The 15,731-nt window shown below is 51.8% G+C and overlaps 1 protein-coding gene across 7 annotated transcripts in view; it reads right to left on the reverse strand.

Annotated features, from left to right (window-relative positions):
* The window catches only part of MARK2 (microtubule affinity regulating kinase 2), a 56,388-nt gene extending 47,125 nt beyond the window's left edge, over positions 1-9,263 (reverse strand). For 2 of the 7 annotated variants that reach the window (XM_014792947.2, XM_087422740.1), the window contains exon 1: positions 8,721-9,256. In XM_014792947.2, the coding sequence (XP_014648433.1) occupies positions 8,721-8,774 (54 nt within the window). In that variant the 5' untranslated portion in view covers positions 8,775-9,256. Of the gene's footprint in view, positions 1-8,720 lie in introns of all 7 variants that reach the window. The other 5 variants (XM_087422741.1, XM_087422738.1, XM_014792952.2 and 2 more) reach the window with 5 other exon arrangements.
* Positions 9,264-15,731: the final 6,468 nt, after the last annotated feature.

Here is a 15,731-nt window from a genome sequence, read left to right on the forward strand (position 1 = left end):
GGGACCCCCAAGTTCCCCAGACTACACTTTGAGAACCAAGTTCAATATTGTACTATCCAAAACTAACAAGTGGCTCCTCAGATCTCTCCCAACACAGGGTCTAGAGTTATGGCATTCCCAATAGGTCAGAGGAACAGCCCAGAACTAACTTAGACTCTGTCACCAGGGAAACTGGGATGCTGCCCCTAATAAGCTGTCACATCGCCAAGCCTGGCTTTACAGAGGAAGGCGGCCTCCGAGACATAAAAAGAAAATGTTTTCTAAAGTAGCGAATCCTTAACCTTACAGAAATCAGAGGAATAGGAGAAAGAAAGGACTGAGTGGTTGTGGGATTCTATACACGCAGGAGATCCTGACTACCAAATTTCCTCTCCTGAGCCATGCCACAGAAGAGGCACAGGAACAGGTAACGCAGAATGGGACACGGAGATGAAAACCGGGAAGGACAGTCATCATGAAGGAACAGAGTTCAAAGAAACCAAACGGAAAAAAACAAAGTGAGACAAGTCAGCAGAGGGGTCAAAAGGAGGAGGAAAATACAGTGAAAGAAATTCCCTGACGAGCTCTGAGGTGACAGTTACCTTTCTCCTTGGCCATAATTGTAATGCAAAAACACTAAGCAACTTCCTTGCTGTCCTGATAAGGCCTTCAAGTTCTAGAAGGGGCAGGAGATGAAGACAAACAAGGAACCAACTGAGACCAAAATCTCAGCCCAAGATGCACAGTCTACAAACTCACAGGAGCAGCTGAGAAATGGGGGTGACCCTTACAGGCCTCACCAAGGGGAGGCTTTCTTCTCCCTTCAGAGCAGCCAACAGAGGCAACAAGAACCTGTCCTTGAAGGCCCCTCTGCTAGTGAAAAGGGAACCTAAAATCATCAGCTGTGAAGTTCCCAGGAGGTCTTTAGGAGAAACAGGGAGCTTTCTCTTGGGGTAAATGCTGCACCTGAAGAAAGGGACTCAATGAAAGAAACTCTCCATGGGGCTCCTCTAACACCCTGATCCCAACGCTCAAAAAAACCCACGCCCTGGTGACTGTGGATTTGGCCTTGCAGCCATCAGCAAGGCTGCACATCCACCACCACCACCATTCACCACACAGAAGGATGGGCAGGCAGAGGGTGGTGTGTATGTGTGTGTGTTTTCTTTAATCAATAAAATTGCCTAATATTGATATCTTGCTAATAAATGAACTCTCTTTTTTTGTGTTTTAAAGTGCTCTCAAAAGTACTTAAACCTCTCCAACAGCATTCTGTTTTCTTTCAGGTAGCTGATCGTTAAAAAAAAAAAAAAAACACAGAAATGCTAGAAAAAGCACCTGTGGCACCCAATGGCTGGAAGAGGCCAAGATTCTTTCCATTGATTACAGGGAAATTCCAATGTACATCCCTTACCCTGACCTGGAGCTGTGCGGTGCTCGAAGAAAATCTACCAAGTTGCTCAACCAGAACGATGACGAAAATTATTACATCCTGCCAGGCACTATTCTATGTGCTTTATACTCATTAACTCTTTTAATGCTCACAACTACCTGTTAAGACAGGTACTATTATTACTTCCTTTCTACAGATGAGCAAACAGGCCTACAGATTAAGTAAATCCATGGTCACAGCAGGGGCTGACCCAAGACTCTAAAGAACCACAGGGAAACCACTTATTTAAAGTCCAAAAGTGCTGGGATCTCCTTTCAACTCTGCCATAAGCTCAACTCAATCAGAATGCTCTGCTAGACCAAGAGGGCCTAAGGGGCCCCACTTCCTGTGACTGGAGAACCAGCAATTCAAACTCTTGTGGGCAAAAGCAAAGCAACAAGCTACAAGTGCCTCCAACACTATAGGCAAAGACAGCCGAATGATGACCATCTGTGGAGGGAAGGCGGAGAAGTGATGGGGTAAGAGAAGGCCAGCAGACCCTTAGCTCTGAAGAAGGTGGAGGAAAAGAGGGCCACCCTGCATACAAGATATCAGTAACCAAAACAAAACTCTCAGTGAAATGGTGCTCAGGAGAAGCACTGAGTAGATCATTGTAGGAGCAACAGGGGCAGCCTGCCCCCAAGGACCAGGGCACAGGCTGGAGTTCTGTCTGTAGGTAGCTTCCCTCATTAATTACCAAACTGTCAGGCTTGGGAGTTTTCTGCTTAGTGGGAGACTGGGAAAACAATCCTGCTACATTAGCAGCACTGATGGTGCAGCAGCCTCAGAATCCTGCTCTGCCCTCCAAAGAAAGAGTCCCTACTGCCGTTCAGGAAGTGCCAGCACGTGGGGACTGACAACTCCCACCTTTCCTACAGGTACCCCAATCAGGGACAAACTCAAACTGTTCCCAGTGGCTGAAGTACCTGCAGAGCTGCCAAAGACCAAAAACTATTCTCCCTCCTTTTTTCTTCCCCAGCAAGCCCGGACGGACAGTCTCGCTGCCCCTAGCCAAAAGGTCTGGAGTTTCAATGGATCTAGCAGCCAGACCACAACAGCCAGGAGTCCCGAGCCCCTTCCAGATCCACAAACGAGAAGCCAACCACAGACCCAGTGCCTTCCTCCTGACAGATGAGGGGCTTTTGCCAAGCTGTGAATTGTGAAGGGGGCCCAAGAAAAAGAGCTGTATCTTACAGCTTCCAGTGAAAGGTGTGTAACACACAGCTGCCTTGAGCTGCACGGGGTGTAGAGAAGGCCCACTCCCGTAGAGAGGCCCAGCCCAGAGACCCATTCAGTTTTGGCTGGGAGAGGTTGTTCACAGACATCCTTCAAACTCCTGTCTCAATGAGCAGAGCCCCAGCGGAGGTAGACCTTTGTATTGCCAACTTCCCAAAGAGCACAGGGGAAAATAGGCCGAGGCTGCTCAAAACCAGCTTGACTGGTTCTACAGAAAAGCCTCTGGTCTGGTCCGCCTTCCTCTGTTAAAAAGAAAAAGGTGGCTCTGAGCCAGTCATTGAACACATCCCTCCTCTCTCCCTTCCCCATCCCCCCACTGTCCCAAGGATTCACCTAGCCACAATATCAGTGTCCATCTCACCCTCTCTTCTACCAAACCTTGTGGTTATATGGCTTTATAAGGCTAAAATTACTCATTTGCTGTCCAAGAGGAAATACATTTGTTTTTGCCCTTTTTGCCATTTTCTAATGAGAAATGTAGGAATAAATGGAAAGGGGGGAAACGAGTGCCAACCCAAAGACAGACACCTGTGGAAAAAACTCCCCACAAGGACCGAGAAACTCCAAACACTCTAGACAAAAGCAGACATTCAGATGAAAGACCTATTTATACCCCCAAAAGGAGGAGCAGGTCTAGTGGGCAATAGAAGGAACTGGGCTCCCTCCTCCTCTGAGAGAGAACTGGAAACCAAGGGGCCAGATCCTCTCTTGGTGTTGTTTCAGAATCTGACGTATCATCTCAAGATCTCCAAGACAGCAATGACATTCAATGGCCTGCATCAAAGGGGCTGTGTGGGGTAGTGACACTGCTCTGAGAGCTAGAACTTTCAGAGTTCACATGGGGATAGACGGCCTCTCCTCAGGCCAGAAGTGGGCAATGGGTGGTTTCCTCCCTCACAAGGTTTGTAAAGGCTTACTCTTCCCTTTGCTCAGACAGAAGGGGAAAATGCACAGATAACACTACAGTGACTCACTCCTGTTTGATGAACGCTGAGAGAAAGCCTGGAGAATCCAAGCTTCAAGTGCAAAATATACAAATACTGGAATCTCTCATCAAGAGAAGGAAACTCAGCCACCTCTCTGGTTTGTCATTTTGCTGAACTTCCGCTGAAAGAGGAAGGGCCAGGTTTAAACTCCACCCACCCTTTCCACATCCCTCTCAGTTTTTGCTTTGACAGGAAAGTGGTGAACCTGGCAGCACCACCACGGCTAAGAGAGACTCAAACCCTTTCCACAGCCTCCTCTCAAAGCAGAGGCCTAGAAGCCACAGTCTACAGCTTGACCAAGCAGAGGGAGCTGGGTCTGGACCTGGCTACTGCAGAACAGCCTCATCAGGCAATCTCAGGGAAAGAAGGACGACCACCCTCCTTGCCCTTTCCATCTGCTGAGGTTACTTCATCCCAATCCATTAATGGGCTTCAAAGTGCTGCTGGGGGGAGTCCATTTAGCAGAGACGCTATCAGGGGGCCAAAGGTGGCACCCAGCCCCCACCCCGCTTGTCGATAATGGGCCACACAGTCTGAGGCTTGGCTGCACTCTAGGCATAAAATATTCATTCAAGTTGACATAATACACATGTAGGAAAGTCATGGAAGCTCCTGGGAGAAGACAAATGCCAGCCAGGTGGCTAAGTGCTCAATGGGCGAGAGTTCATGAAGGCATGGGTTAGTCCTGGTCAAATGACCACTGAGAACTGGGTTGTTCTGTCCAGAGGGGAAGCAGTCTAGTCTGAGGAGTTTTTGACTCCCAAGGGATCTAACCACGCAAACCTCTCAGGCAAACAAATTCTCAATCTTTTCCTACCTCATAGGTATCCATTCTGCTTAAGACATTTACACGGAAAGAAATCTTGGGCCTGATCTTTGGTCACCACTGGAAAGATTCAGTTATCCCTGTGCAAACTTGATTTTAATCTGAAGCAGACCAAGTTTCAGTGACTGCCTTGTATCCATTTGTTTAGCTGCTTCCCAAAGTCCACAAATGAGAGAGAAATTATTACAATTTACTAGGTAGTTACCTTTACTGGGTTCAAAGGTTATGGTATGGCAAGTCTATGAACTCTAGGGACTCCTAAGGCACTTGCTCTAACCAGATGCAATTCCTGATTTCCAGGGCCAAGCAGGAAGTGAGAACATATCTGACATCCACTCACATCCCTGACCAGAAGGCAGCACCACCAAAGAGCCCCTTAGCCAGAGTCAAAGGGCAGAGGTCAGAGTCGGCACGCAGAGCACGGCGCTGTGCAGCTCACAGGGCATGGAGTGACGTGACAGCTGACTGAGCACTCTACTAGACGACACTAAAACCAAATTATTCAGTGCAACATTCAGCCAGGATCAACACCGGGATCCAGGGGATACGTGTGTTTGGAGTGGCTCAGTTGTTCTTTACAGGATCCTATATGGTAGATTTGCCTCCTTCACCAGGACTTCCAAACTCCTCTTCCCAGAACTCTCTGAGAGAATAAACAATGCCACTCACCCCCTAGAAGAATGACAGCAACCCTCTCCCTTGCCCACTGCAGGAGAAGCGGGGTGGAGAGTGACAGGCTCCTGTTTTCCCTCAGGAGCCCTCTCTCCCCGTTCCTGAGGACTAGAGATGGGGCAGGTCTGCAGCCATGGAGCCCCTCTACCAGGTGTTACAGAAAGTGCTAACCAGCGGCTGGGGAACTCTGGAAGCTGGACCCCTCTCCACACTTGCCTATGACTGCTGCTGTTGGCTGGAAGACAAACAGTCATCCTGCTGACTGCTTTCACTGCTGCCAAGCCTCCAGGCCAGTGGAGCTCTTTGGAAAAGAAGCCAACAGAAAGCTCAGCTCACAGACCAAGAACCCCCATACCACCGGCCCCAGGTCACAATCCTCCTGCAAAAGGAAGAAGAGTCTACAGCTGTGAAGAAGCACATCCGGAATCAGGTGTCACAAAAATCACCTTAAAGACACAGCTTGACTTTCTTTTATCTCCTACTTTCACTGTTAGAAGCAGAGCTGACAGCAAACAGGCAATCTCCCTGCAACACAAGGTTTATTTTTATTCTTCAACATTTTCTGTGTGTGTGTGTGTGTGTGTGTGTGTTTAATTCAGACGTGATCAAAGAGCTCCTGAAAACAGCTTCTCATCAGCCACATATTTTAAAGAAAGGGGGAGAGGAAGAGCAAGAAGAGATTGGAGCTTGAAGACAACCAGTGAAGTTTGTGTACCTATTTCCTGTGGAAACCAGTTTAAATAATTTAAGTCTAAAAAAGGGGATAGAGCACCTTTGGGGAGAAGGAATCAGCCCAAGCAAATCCCTGGCATGTTATTTCATAACGTTAAGGCTTACTGCAATGACTGAGCTTCCATGACTACTCAGTGGAATCCTAACAGGACAAGCATGATCCACCCTAAAAGAGGCCAATGCTTCTGCATCCCTGATCTCGTGATCAGAGGAGCTGCTACTTGGTTTTTTTCTTGATTTAAAAAATACAGGCACCTGCCGGCAAAAGGTGGATCCAAGGTTTTCCAAAGTCCATGCTTTTACTAGAATGAGACTTAATATCAAGTCAATAGTGTGACTGGCTACACTGAGAACAGCAGCAGCAGCTATGAAGTGGCTCAGGGGAACCTAAGTCCATAAAGAGTGGAAACAGGACGAGTAATTCATAGTTTGGAACAGGATGACAATGTATGCAGCCACTGCCCCGGACAAAGTTATCAAAGAGCAGCTTACACTCCCAAATGGTTCACCGATTACCGCTAGCATGAAATCCATGGTGTGCACCGAGTTCCTACTACGCGCTCAGCAGTATGCTGGGCATGTAGGGAAGAGAGGAAATCAATGCACACATCACAAGAAAAAGACCATGGTGGGAATACATTTACATTTAGTAAACAGCACAAAGAAACCACACTGAGGCAGTCTGTTACTCCACTTTGCTGAACACAATGCCCCCCACGGCCTCGCTGAGAGAGTAGGCACTCCACTCCAAGCCACTCCCCAAATGCCTGAGGGTGCCAGTCAGTCACTTGGCCTCCTCCTACCAGCTCACAATCAACAGTCTGGGAAACTTCTCTGGTCAGGCAGGGTTCACTTGCTAAAACAAAGGTTGTGATGGGAAAAGGAATGGCATAGGCAACGTCAAGAGGGCCTGGAGAAAGCGGTTCCCGGTAAGGAGAGAAACAGCTGGCAAGCGAGGGAAAGCCTGTGGGATACAGACCATGCTCCTGTTTCCAAAGACCTCAGGCCCCTGCAGAACCAGCTGCCAAACCCAGTGATGAAATGGAAATCACCCATCCCTCCCTCTCAGCCCGTTTCAACCCCACAAGCAATCAATCCGTCAGTAATGAAAGGGTCAACCACTGCAGAGAGAAACTCAGTCCAGAACTCCTCTTGAGTTCCTGACTGCCCAGGGGACACAGAGCCGGGGGTAACAAAAGAAAAGAACGTAGCAAAAATGAAAAGAGGGAAGATTTTTCAGAAAAGGTTAACATGCAAGAGACTATAATGACGGTTCTGTTGGGCTCCGAAGAACGAAGGGAACAGAAGGAAAGCAGCAAGGATGTAACGAGGGAAAAGGATGCAAAAAGCACTGCAGCCCCAGGGGAGAAGAGCTCCTTTTTCGAGTCAAGTTTTTTTGGCCTAGTAAAGTTCTCCACCAAGAAGGGCGTGACAGGCAGGGGACTCTCCACAGAGCAGTCAGCAAGGGACACTGGAGATGGTGAAACAAAGGGGAGAGGTGGAAGTGGATGCCTCTCAGCTCAGAGGTGAGATGACAGAGAAAAGGCTAAGGCTTGGGTGACAAATGACGGCAGTGATTGCCAGGATGAGGGGGAGCGTGTAGCTCAAGAAACCAGCATGCAAAATGCCTGGGCCGAGGAGTTACAAAGACTAGCCAATGGGAAGGGGATGGAGAGGGGCATATGTGGGGAAATAAACACGGTGTGAAGAAGGCAGGAGACTAATACCGAGATGAAAGGCAATCCTGATTAAGAAACATAGTAAGGATTATGAGGTGAGGGTAAAGAAACCGCAAGACAACAAGCAAGGAGGAAGATACTATGAAAAGTGACGGATCCGGGAGTGAAGCGACAGGAAGGCATCATGGTTTGTGCTGCGATGTAAGAAAACAGAAGGGCAAGGGCGGTGATGCAGCGAGGCCCGGGAGAGGACTAAGCAACAGGTTGTGTTAACGGAGTGGGGCTGAAATAGTGTCTTTCCCTCGGTAGGAAGAGCCCGGGGAGAAGGCTGGTAAGGCACCCACAGGGAGAAACAGGAGGCCAAGAGACTTAAAAGCCAAACTCTGGGGGGAAGAGAACGCGAGGGATCCGAGGACTTTGAAGGGAGTGACGACTGGAACCCCAGAGACAACCTGTGGGAAAACTATGCGCATGACAGCTGTATGGGAAACACGGAAGCAACAAATGCCAGCGCGAGGCACCAGGGAGCTCCTGGAGAGAAGGGAAAGTGATGAGCACAGAGTAGGCGAGCGATTGGGAAAGGTGATGAGGGTAGAGCTGGTGGGTTGCAAGCAGGAGGGAGAGCGCAATTTGGAGAGGGCAGAAGCAGGGTAAAAAAGAGGAGGAACTGGAAGGGGACAGGGTTCAGGGATCGAGAACACACTCCGGGGAAGGACCCTGAGGGTGATAACCAGGGACTGGGAGAACCGGTGCGGGCGGAGGGGGAGCAAGGCGAGAGAGATGGAGGAAGGGGTGGACGACGATCTGGGGCACATCGCGGGGTGCTCTTCGAGGAGTGGGAGGGTGGCTGCTTTAAGCGTGGGTGGAGAAAGACCAGAAAGGCCCCCGAGAGAAAAAGGGAAGAGAAGGGGAAGCTGGGGAGGTAACACGGAAGAGCGCAGGAGGGCGGTGAGGGCAGAAGGGGGGTCGGCAGGAAGACAAGTGTGCAGCTTGGAGTCAGGACGAGGTGGGTCCCAAGACCGGACTCGGAGGGGGATGTGCGGGGCCGAGAGCCAGATGACAGGGCAGCCGCGGCTTGCAGGGTGGCAGCAGGGCACGAGGAGAGCAGAGGAGGGAGGAGGCTCCGCAAGGTGCAGGGGCCCAGCCAGAGAATCCGGGGAGCCCTCGGGGCTCCTTACCTGCTCCGTGTCCCTCTCGTTCAGCGTGGGTAGGGGGGTCCGGGCGCTGGACATGGCGCCGGTATCTCAGGGGAGGGAACCGAGAAGCTTGGAGGAAGGGAGGGAAGGGAAGGCGCGGAGCCCGGCCGGGCGGGGCTTCTCACAGCAGGGGCACCCGCCGCATGGGCCCCGGCCGGGGGTGCGGGGAGGCCGGGCAGCCGCTCACGCCAGCCCGGGGATGCGCCGCTCGGGCTAGGCCGCGCCGGCTCCGAGCGGCTCCGGACCGCACCCCCCCGACCCCCGGCTGGGCTGTGCCGCCTTTCGGCCGGGCCGCGCCGCTCCGCCTACTCTCTGCCGCCGCAGCCGGCCGCCCGCCTCGCTCCTCCCCTGCCCTCAGCGGCACTGCTCCGCGCCCGGCACACAGGCAGCCGCCGCCGGACCTGCTGCTCCCAACATGGCCGCCACCACCGCCGGCCCTCGGCTCTTTCCGCCGGCAGCAGCCGGAAACATCCGAAGCGGCTAGGAACGGGAGGGGGGCGCGCCTCCTCCTCCCGGCCACGGACTACGGGTGAATTCCGGAAACACCCGAAGAAGGTAACCCCTGGGGACGCGCGCGCCTCCTTGATTCCGAAGACCGAGTTTCGGCTCTGTTTACGGAAATCCACGAAGCCACCCCGGGTACTCCAGCCACGCCCACAGGCCTTTCCCCGCCCGCTTCAAGCTGGCGCTCGGCAGTTTCCGGAAACACCCGAAGAGGCTCCGCGAGCCATGAGCCGGCCACGCCCCCGTCCCGCTCCGCAGCCGACGGCTGTCGTCGGCCATTTCCGGCAACACCCGAGGCCTGGCGAGCCCCGGGTCATTCCCTCGGGAGGTATCCAGAATCTGACTCTTCGTTTCTTTCCGTCAGTTTTCGGATATTTTCAAATCTTGAAAGGGAGCGTGGATCACCTGTGCTTGTTATTATTTGACTAAATAGAAAATGAGGCTGTCAGCGGTCCTTGCGATTGGCATCCTTTGGTTTTAAAGCAACTTCCCTTCTCCGCGTCCGTTCGTCCGTCTGTTGGTCAGCTCATAAAATCCATCTCGTTTGTCACCCAACCTGTCTATCAACATATGTCACCCGTCAAATGCAGTTAGCCTATTGTCTGTCTACTATCATTCATCCCCTGCCATCGTCTTCTTGGCTTCTATTTATCTACCCATACACCCACATCAAGTCCGCAGGGCACCTCAAGGACCTGGGCAGACACTTGGTCAGCGTCCTTGGCTCCCAGCTGCGGGAGGCTGCAGAAGTCCCCCCAGCCCTGCATCCCAAGCCCAGTTCTGTGGACTGAAAATGCTGTGTGACCTTGGAAAAATCACATAACATCTCTGAGTGCAGGCTCCTTGACCTCCCTATACTGAGAGAATCCGTGCCTTTGTTCCAGGGTACATTCTAAATAACATCTTTAAATTCCAGTGAACTTTTAATTTCAAAAAAAATCTTTTAATTGTTCAAAATAGCACAAAATGACATCACACTGTGGTAATGTTGAGTCACACCAGTTACCTTTTTAAATACCCCTGTAAGGTAAGGCAGGAGAGAAATTCTCATCTTAATTCACATTTCAGTTATCCCTTCTAAGACAAGAAAACTCGTGGAAAAAGAGAGAGAAACTAGTTGACAATGAAGATGCCTCAGGATGGCACAAAGAATGGGCACCTGGAGAAGTTCCTTTCCTTCCCTGGGCCTCAGTTTCCCCATCAATAAAGCGAGGTCGCTGGATTCATGAGCTCTCAGGTCCCTCTCATTTTTGCAGAGCTCCTGACTAACAGGAAGTCCATGTGGCAAACTGAACCCACTCTTCACTCACCCTAGACTGTCTCATTGGGAGAGGCTGATCTGATTCCTCTGGCTCCAAGGGGCTCCCACCCATCAGATCCAGACATGTTGGAATTTGCCCTTGCCCCCCGCCTCCCAGGGCTCAACAGCAGCTTCAGGTGGGCAGAAGCCAGAGTTCCCCCAGAAGCCAGAGACCAGGCTCAAGCATCAAGTCCCCAAAAAGGTACAGGAGCAGAGAGGCCCCAGGGATTGCGAGAAAAAGTGCTGGCTGGACCTCAGATGCTTCAATTCCAACTCCCAGCTACAGTTTCTAGAGCAGAGCCCTCGGCCAAGTCACCCAGAGAAATAGGCAGCTGGACAGACGCAAGGAGATAATGATATGAAAGTACTTCCCGAGGCGACAGGTACCACCTACAGACCTAGTAAATGTCCGGGACTCTAGGACAACTCCCCATGCCCTGCCCCAGCTCCATCCAGGCACCCAGCCGTTGATGAAGGAACACAGGAGGAGGTGAGGACAAATAAGAGGAAGAGGTGAGGACAGGGGACATTCCACTCCCCAACCCCAAATTCGTCTCTGAAAATCCATGAGAATGATCTGCCCTCTGGTGGCCAGAGGGAGACACACTGCTGAGTCCTGTGCCCGGTGTCACCTCCAAGGGTCTGGAAAGAAGGAAGAAGGGGAAGAGGTTGGAGGAGCAGAGGAAGGTGTGCTCGGGGGTCTGCCCGGGCCCAGGTTCTCGTCTCAGCAAACTCTACCTTCTCCATCCTTGTCCTCGCTCGTGTTCTCACCCCTGCCCTCTGACCCTTAGCCCCCACCCCCACCCCACCCGTCCCCTCGTCTTCCTCACAAGGCTGCCTAACTGGTCTCCCTGCCTGGACTTTCTCCAACGTACTCCACCAGACAGGCCAGAATAATCTTCCTAAAGTCCAGCTCTAATTACATCTCTGCCTGCTGGAAGGTTCTCACCAGCTTCCTTGAGGGACAGGCAGGGCTGGCTCCATGGGCCTAGGACCTGTGCAGTCACACAAAGCCCTACTCTTAGAAGGGCCTTGAGCTTGATGTAATGCTCTGCTGTCATCCTCTTGTAATTTTCATCAAGGGGGCCCTGCCTTTTCATTGTGCGCTGGGCCCCAGACATTTCGTAACCAGTCCTGGAGGTAAAAAAAGCCTTTAGCCTGCATTCGAAGCTTTGCACGATCTGGCCCCAACTTAGCTTGCTAATATCCTCTCCAACTCAGCACTGCTGGTTGACACCTCCCCCCAGCTGCAGCCCGGCCACCAGGCTCTCTCACCTCCATGCTTTTGTTCAGGCTGATCAATGGCCAGTCACCTACCTCAGCTTCCGGACGTACTTCAAGATTCAGTTCAGATGTCACCTTCTCCAATCCCGGAGCCTTCCTAGTTCTCCTCAAAGATTAATTATCACTGCACATTTACCCCCCTCCAATCTGCATATTCATTCATTCACAAATCTCTATTGAGGACCTACTATGTGCAAGGCACTCTTCTAGGTGTATCAGTGAACAAAACAAAGATCTCTGCCCTTGGGGAACTTACAACTGCGAGAAGACAGACAACAGACGTAATAGTATTGTCATGGAAATAAAATAGAGCCAGCTAAGGTGGGTCAGGGTTGCTGGGGTGAGGGGGTAGAGGTGAAAGACTAAGGTGGTTAGTGTAGGCCTCACTGAGAAGGTGACACTTGAGCAGACTTGAAGGAGGTGAGGGAGTGAGCTCTGTGGATATCTGGGGGGAGAGCATTCTAGGCAGAGGGGATGGCCTGTGCAAAGGCCCTGAGGCAGGAGCGGGCCTGGCTGTTTAAAGAACAAGAAGGCCAAGGAGACTGGAGCAGAGTGAGGGGCTGAGTAGTGGAGAGGGCAGAAAGGGGATGTGGAGCTAGGCCACAGCTTTGGCTTTCCCTTGGAGTGAGATGAGGAGCCGCTGCAGGGACATGATCTGATGGGCTGCTGAGTTGAGAACAGAGCGAAGGGGCAGGGCAGGAACAGAAGCCTGGAGACCAGGAAGGAGGCTTTTACATAATTCAAGTGAGAGATGACAGTGGCTTGGGGTGGGGCAGCAGCAGTGGAAGCAGTGAGAAGGAGACGGATTTGGGATATATCTGGAAGGTAGAGCTGACAGGATTTCTCGATGGATTGGCTTAGGGGGTCTGGGAGAGAAGTTAAGGATAATTCCAAGCTTTCCAACCTGAACACTAAAGACAAAACAAACACAAGAGTAAAGGCAGCTACCACAGGCCCTAGACCAGGTGGACACCAGCCAATAGGAGCCGTGCTCCAGGGCGGCCGTGATGCCCCCTGGGATCCCGGAAGGCAGAGGTTACGGGATTCCCAGCTCTGGCAGGGGAGCAATCCCCCTACATGGATGAGCTGTGAGGAAAGAAGTAAGAAGAGGTAAGAGTGCTGGAGTGGAAGACATCCTTGTTCTCATCCCTCCAAAACACTGCAACTCATCTTCACCTTTCTCCCTCCAACCTGAGGAGCCAGAGAGGATGCGCATTCCAGGCAGGCCACTCTGGGAGGTGCAGGATTGCCTCAGAATTGCCCTCTGATCAAGAGTCAGAAGCCGGGGGTGAAGCAAGACCCACCCACGCCCTCTGACTCGCCAGAGACTCTCCCATCTCGCAGAGCTTTATTTTTCTTGATGTCTCTGAATTTCCATCACGCGCTTTATCGACATTGACATACACCGTGTTGAATTTAGGACATTTTGGAGACGTTAGAATGTGAAAAAAATGTGCATCTTACAATTGATGGAATAGAATATGTTTATTATCGGTGCCCCCTGCCCAGCCACCACCAGGACGTGAACACAAGGGCTGGAACTGCCAGTCTCATTCCTCTGTCTTGGTTTTGCTAACACGCATCGAGAGCTGTGTACTGTGTGGACGTCACCACATTTAATTCTCAAACAATGTGCAGGAGGCACTGTGATTTCCCCCAGGTTACTAATAAGGAAATCGAAGCGTAGAGAAGTTTGGTCCTTTGCCAGTAGCAGTGGGAACGGGAGCATCAGCCTCAGCCCGTGAGAGGCGGGTAGTGTAGGGCAGTGAGCAAGCACAGACCCTGCCACCAGGCTGCTCCTTAGTAACTATGTGATCTTAGGCAAGCCTCTTGACTGCTCTCTACCTCAATTTTCCCATCTGTTAAATGGGGATAATAAAACTACCTCCTCCTAGGGTTGATTTGTGAGGATGTAACGAGTTCATCTATGAAACATGCTCAAACAGAGCCTGGTGGACGGCCAGCGCTTTGTGTGGGCTGCTGTCATTATCAGGCATACTCTAGCCAGCCTCCCCGAGTCTCCTGTTAAGTCTCTCTGCTTTATCCTTCCCATTTCCCAGAACACTGGATCAGAAATGAGAGAGCCCATTCTGGTCCCAGGTGTTCCCAATGGATCATGTCACCCATTAGGTAACCCTTTTCCCCGCTTGGGGCCTCAGGCTCCTTGTCTGTACAATGAGGGGGAGCTGGACTCTTTGTTCTCTGTGGGGTCCTCTATAATGCTGTAGACTGAATTTCCGTCCCCCCAAGATTCATATGTTGAAATCCTAACCCCCAAGGTGGTGGTATTTGGAGGTGGGGCCTTTGGGAGGTGACTGGGTCACGAGGGCTCTGCATGACCTAATAGGCATGATGGGATTAGTGCACTTATAAAAGAGACCCCACAGAGCTCTCTAGTCCCTTCCACCATGTGAGGACAGCAAGAAGACGGCCATCTGTGAACCAGAAAGTGGGCTCTCACCAGACACTGAATCTGCCAGCACCTTGATCTTGGACTTCCCACATCAAGAACTTTGAGAAATAAAATTCTGTTGTTTATAAGCCACTCAGGCTATGGTGTTTTGTTACAGCAGCCCGAAAGGACCAAGATACTCTCCAAAACCCTAACCCAGCAACAATGTCCCTCTCACCCTTCCTCGCCCATGACCTGGCCCCATGCCCGGGAGGGAAGGGACAGTGTCCCTGCCGGCTTTGCTCTTATGTTTCTACAGTGCAGGAGGAAGGTCCAGCTGCCCACGGAGACCACTGCATACCAACCTGGGGAAGGGGTGGGGAGGGGTGGGGAGGGGAAGGAGCATCAGGAAGGGAGGCCACCTTCAGAGTCTGTTCTCCTGGGAGGAGGTGCCCTTTGGACCAACCCACTAGCCCACACGGGCTCAGTGTCCACCTCCAGGAGGGAGAGCCAGGCTGCCGTGTTGGCAGAGGCCCTGTGAGAAGCAAAGGAGAGAGCAGAAGGGGGCGGTTTTTAATGGGGCTGGGAGGGGGATACCCAGAGTGGATGATCTGGGGCCTGTGGGAGCATGGGGACTAGAGGGAGCAGCAAGGAGGGCTTCTTAGAGGAGGTGATGCTGAGTCGGATCCCAAGGATAAGCAAAGGGATGCAAGGAAGGACCGGTGGAAATAGGGGCAGCCCGTGGAGGCATCAAGGAGACTGGCCCTCAAGGAGTTCCCATCTCGTGGTGACGTCGGATGGGCCAACAGCAGCCTCTGACTTGGAGCTGGCATAGGGGAGTTGGTACTGGCTTGTGTCCAGGGCTCTCACTGGCTCTTGGAGGAGGTGGGGGGGGACAGGCCGGCCAATGACTCACCAGTGTGCCAAGATGATGTCCCCACGTATCCAAAGCTGTAAATCACTCCTGGAACCGGCGGGCAGGGTGTCTGTGGAGGAACACCCCTGCTTTCCCCACCTGCCACCCTCCCCTGGAGGACAGTACATGAGGTCCCCAGCCCCAAGGAGAGCAGGAACATTTTCTGGTTCCCAGTGGTGTCCTTGGTGCCTCAAACCATGCCTGGTATGTAGCAGGCTCTCTGTGAATCCCTTGGAAATGAAAGCCACAGTGCATTGGCACTCCTTGTCCTCTCTGCCCAGAGCTCCTTTCCCTCCTTAACTGCATGGCTCTCTCTCTGCTTGAATGTCTCCTCCTGAGGAAGCCCTCTTGAGCCTCCATCTCAAAATCACATCCGTCTGCATGAACGCACTAAACAATATCCTGGCGATGCAATCAGCCAAATCCAGATTGGAGGAAATTCTGTCTACAGAACACATCACTGTGTTCTTCAAAAAGAAAAAAGAAAAGAAACAAGGAAAAAACAAGGAAAGAAAGGCAATTACAGGTTAAAACATATCAACCGAATGCAATGTGTGGACCTTACTTAGATCCAGATTCAAAGAAACTAACTGTAAA

This window comes from Ceratotherium simum, chromosome 34, assembly GCF_057802395.1.
Source record: "Ceratotherium simum simum isolate JZ-2026a chromosome 34, ASM5780239v1, whole genome shotgun sequence".
NCBI classification, from domain to species: Eukaryota; Metazoa; Chordata; class Mammalia; order Perissodactyla; family Rhinocerotidae; genus Ceratotherium; species Ceratotherium simum.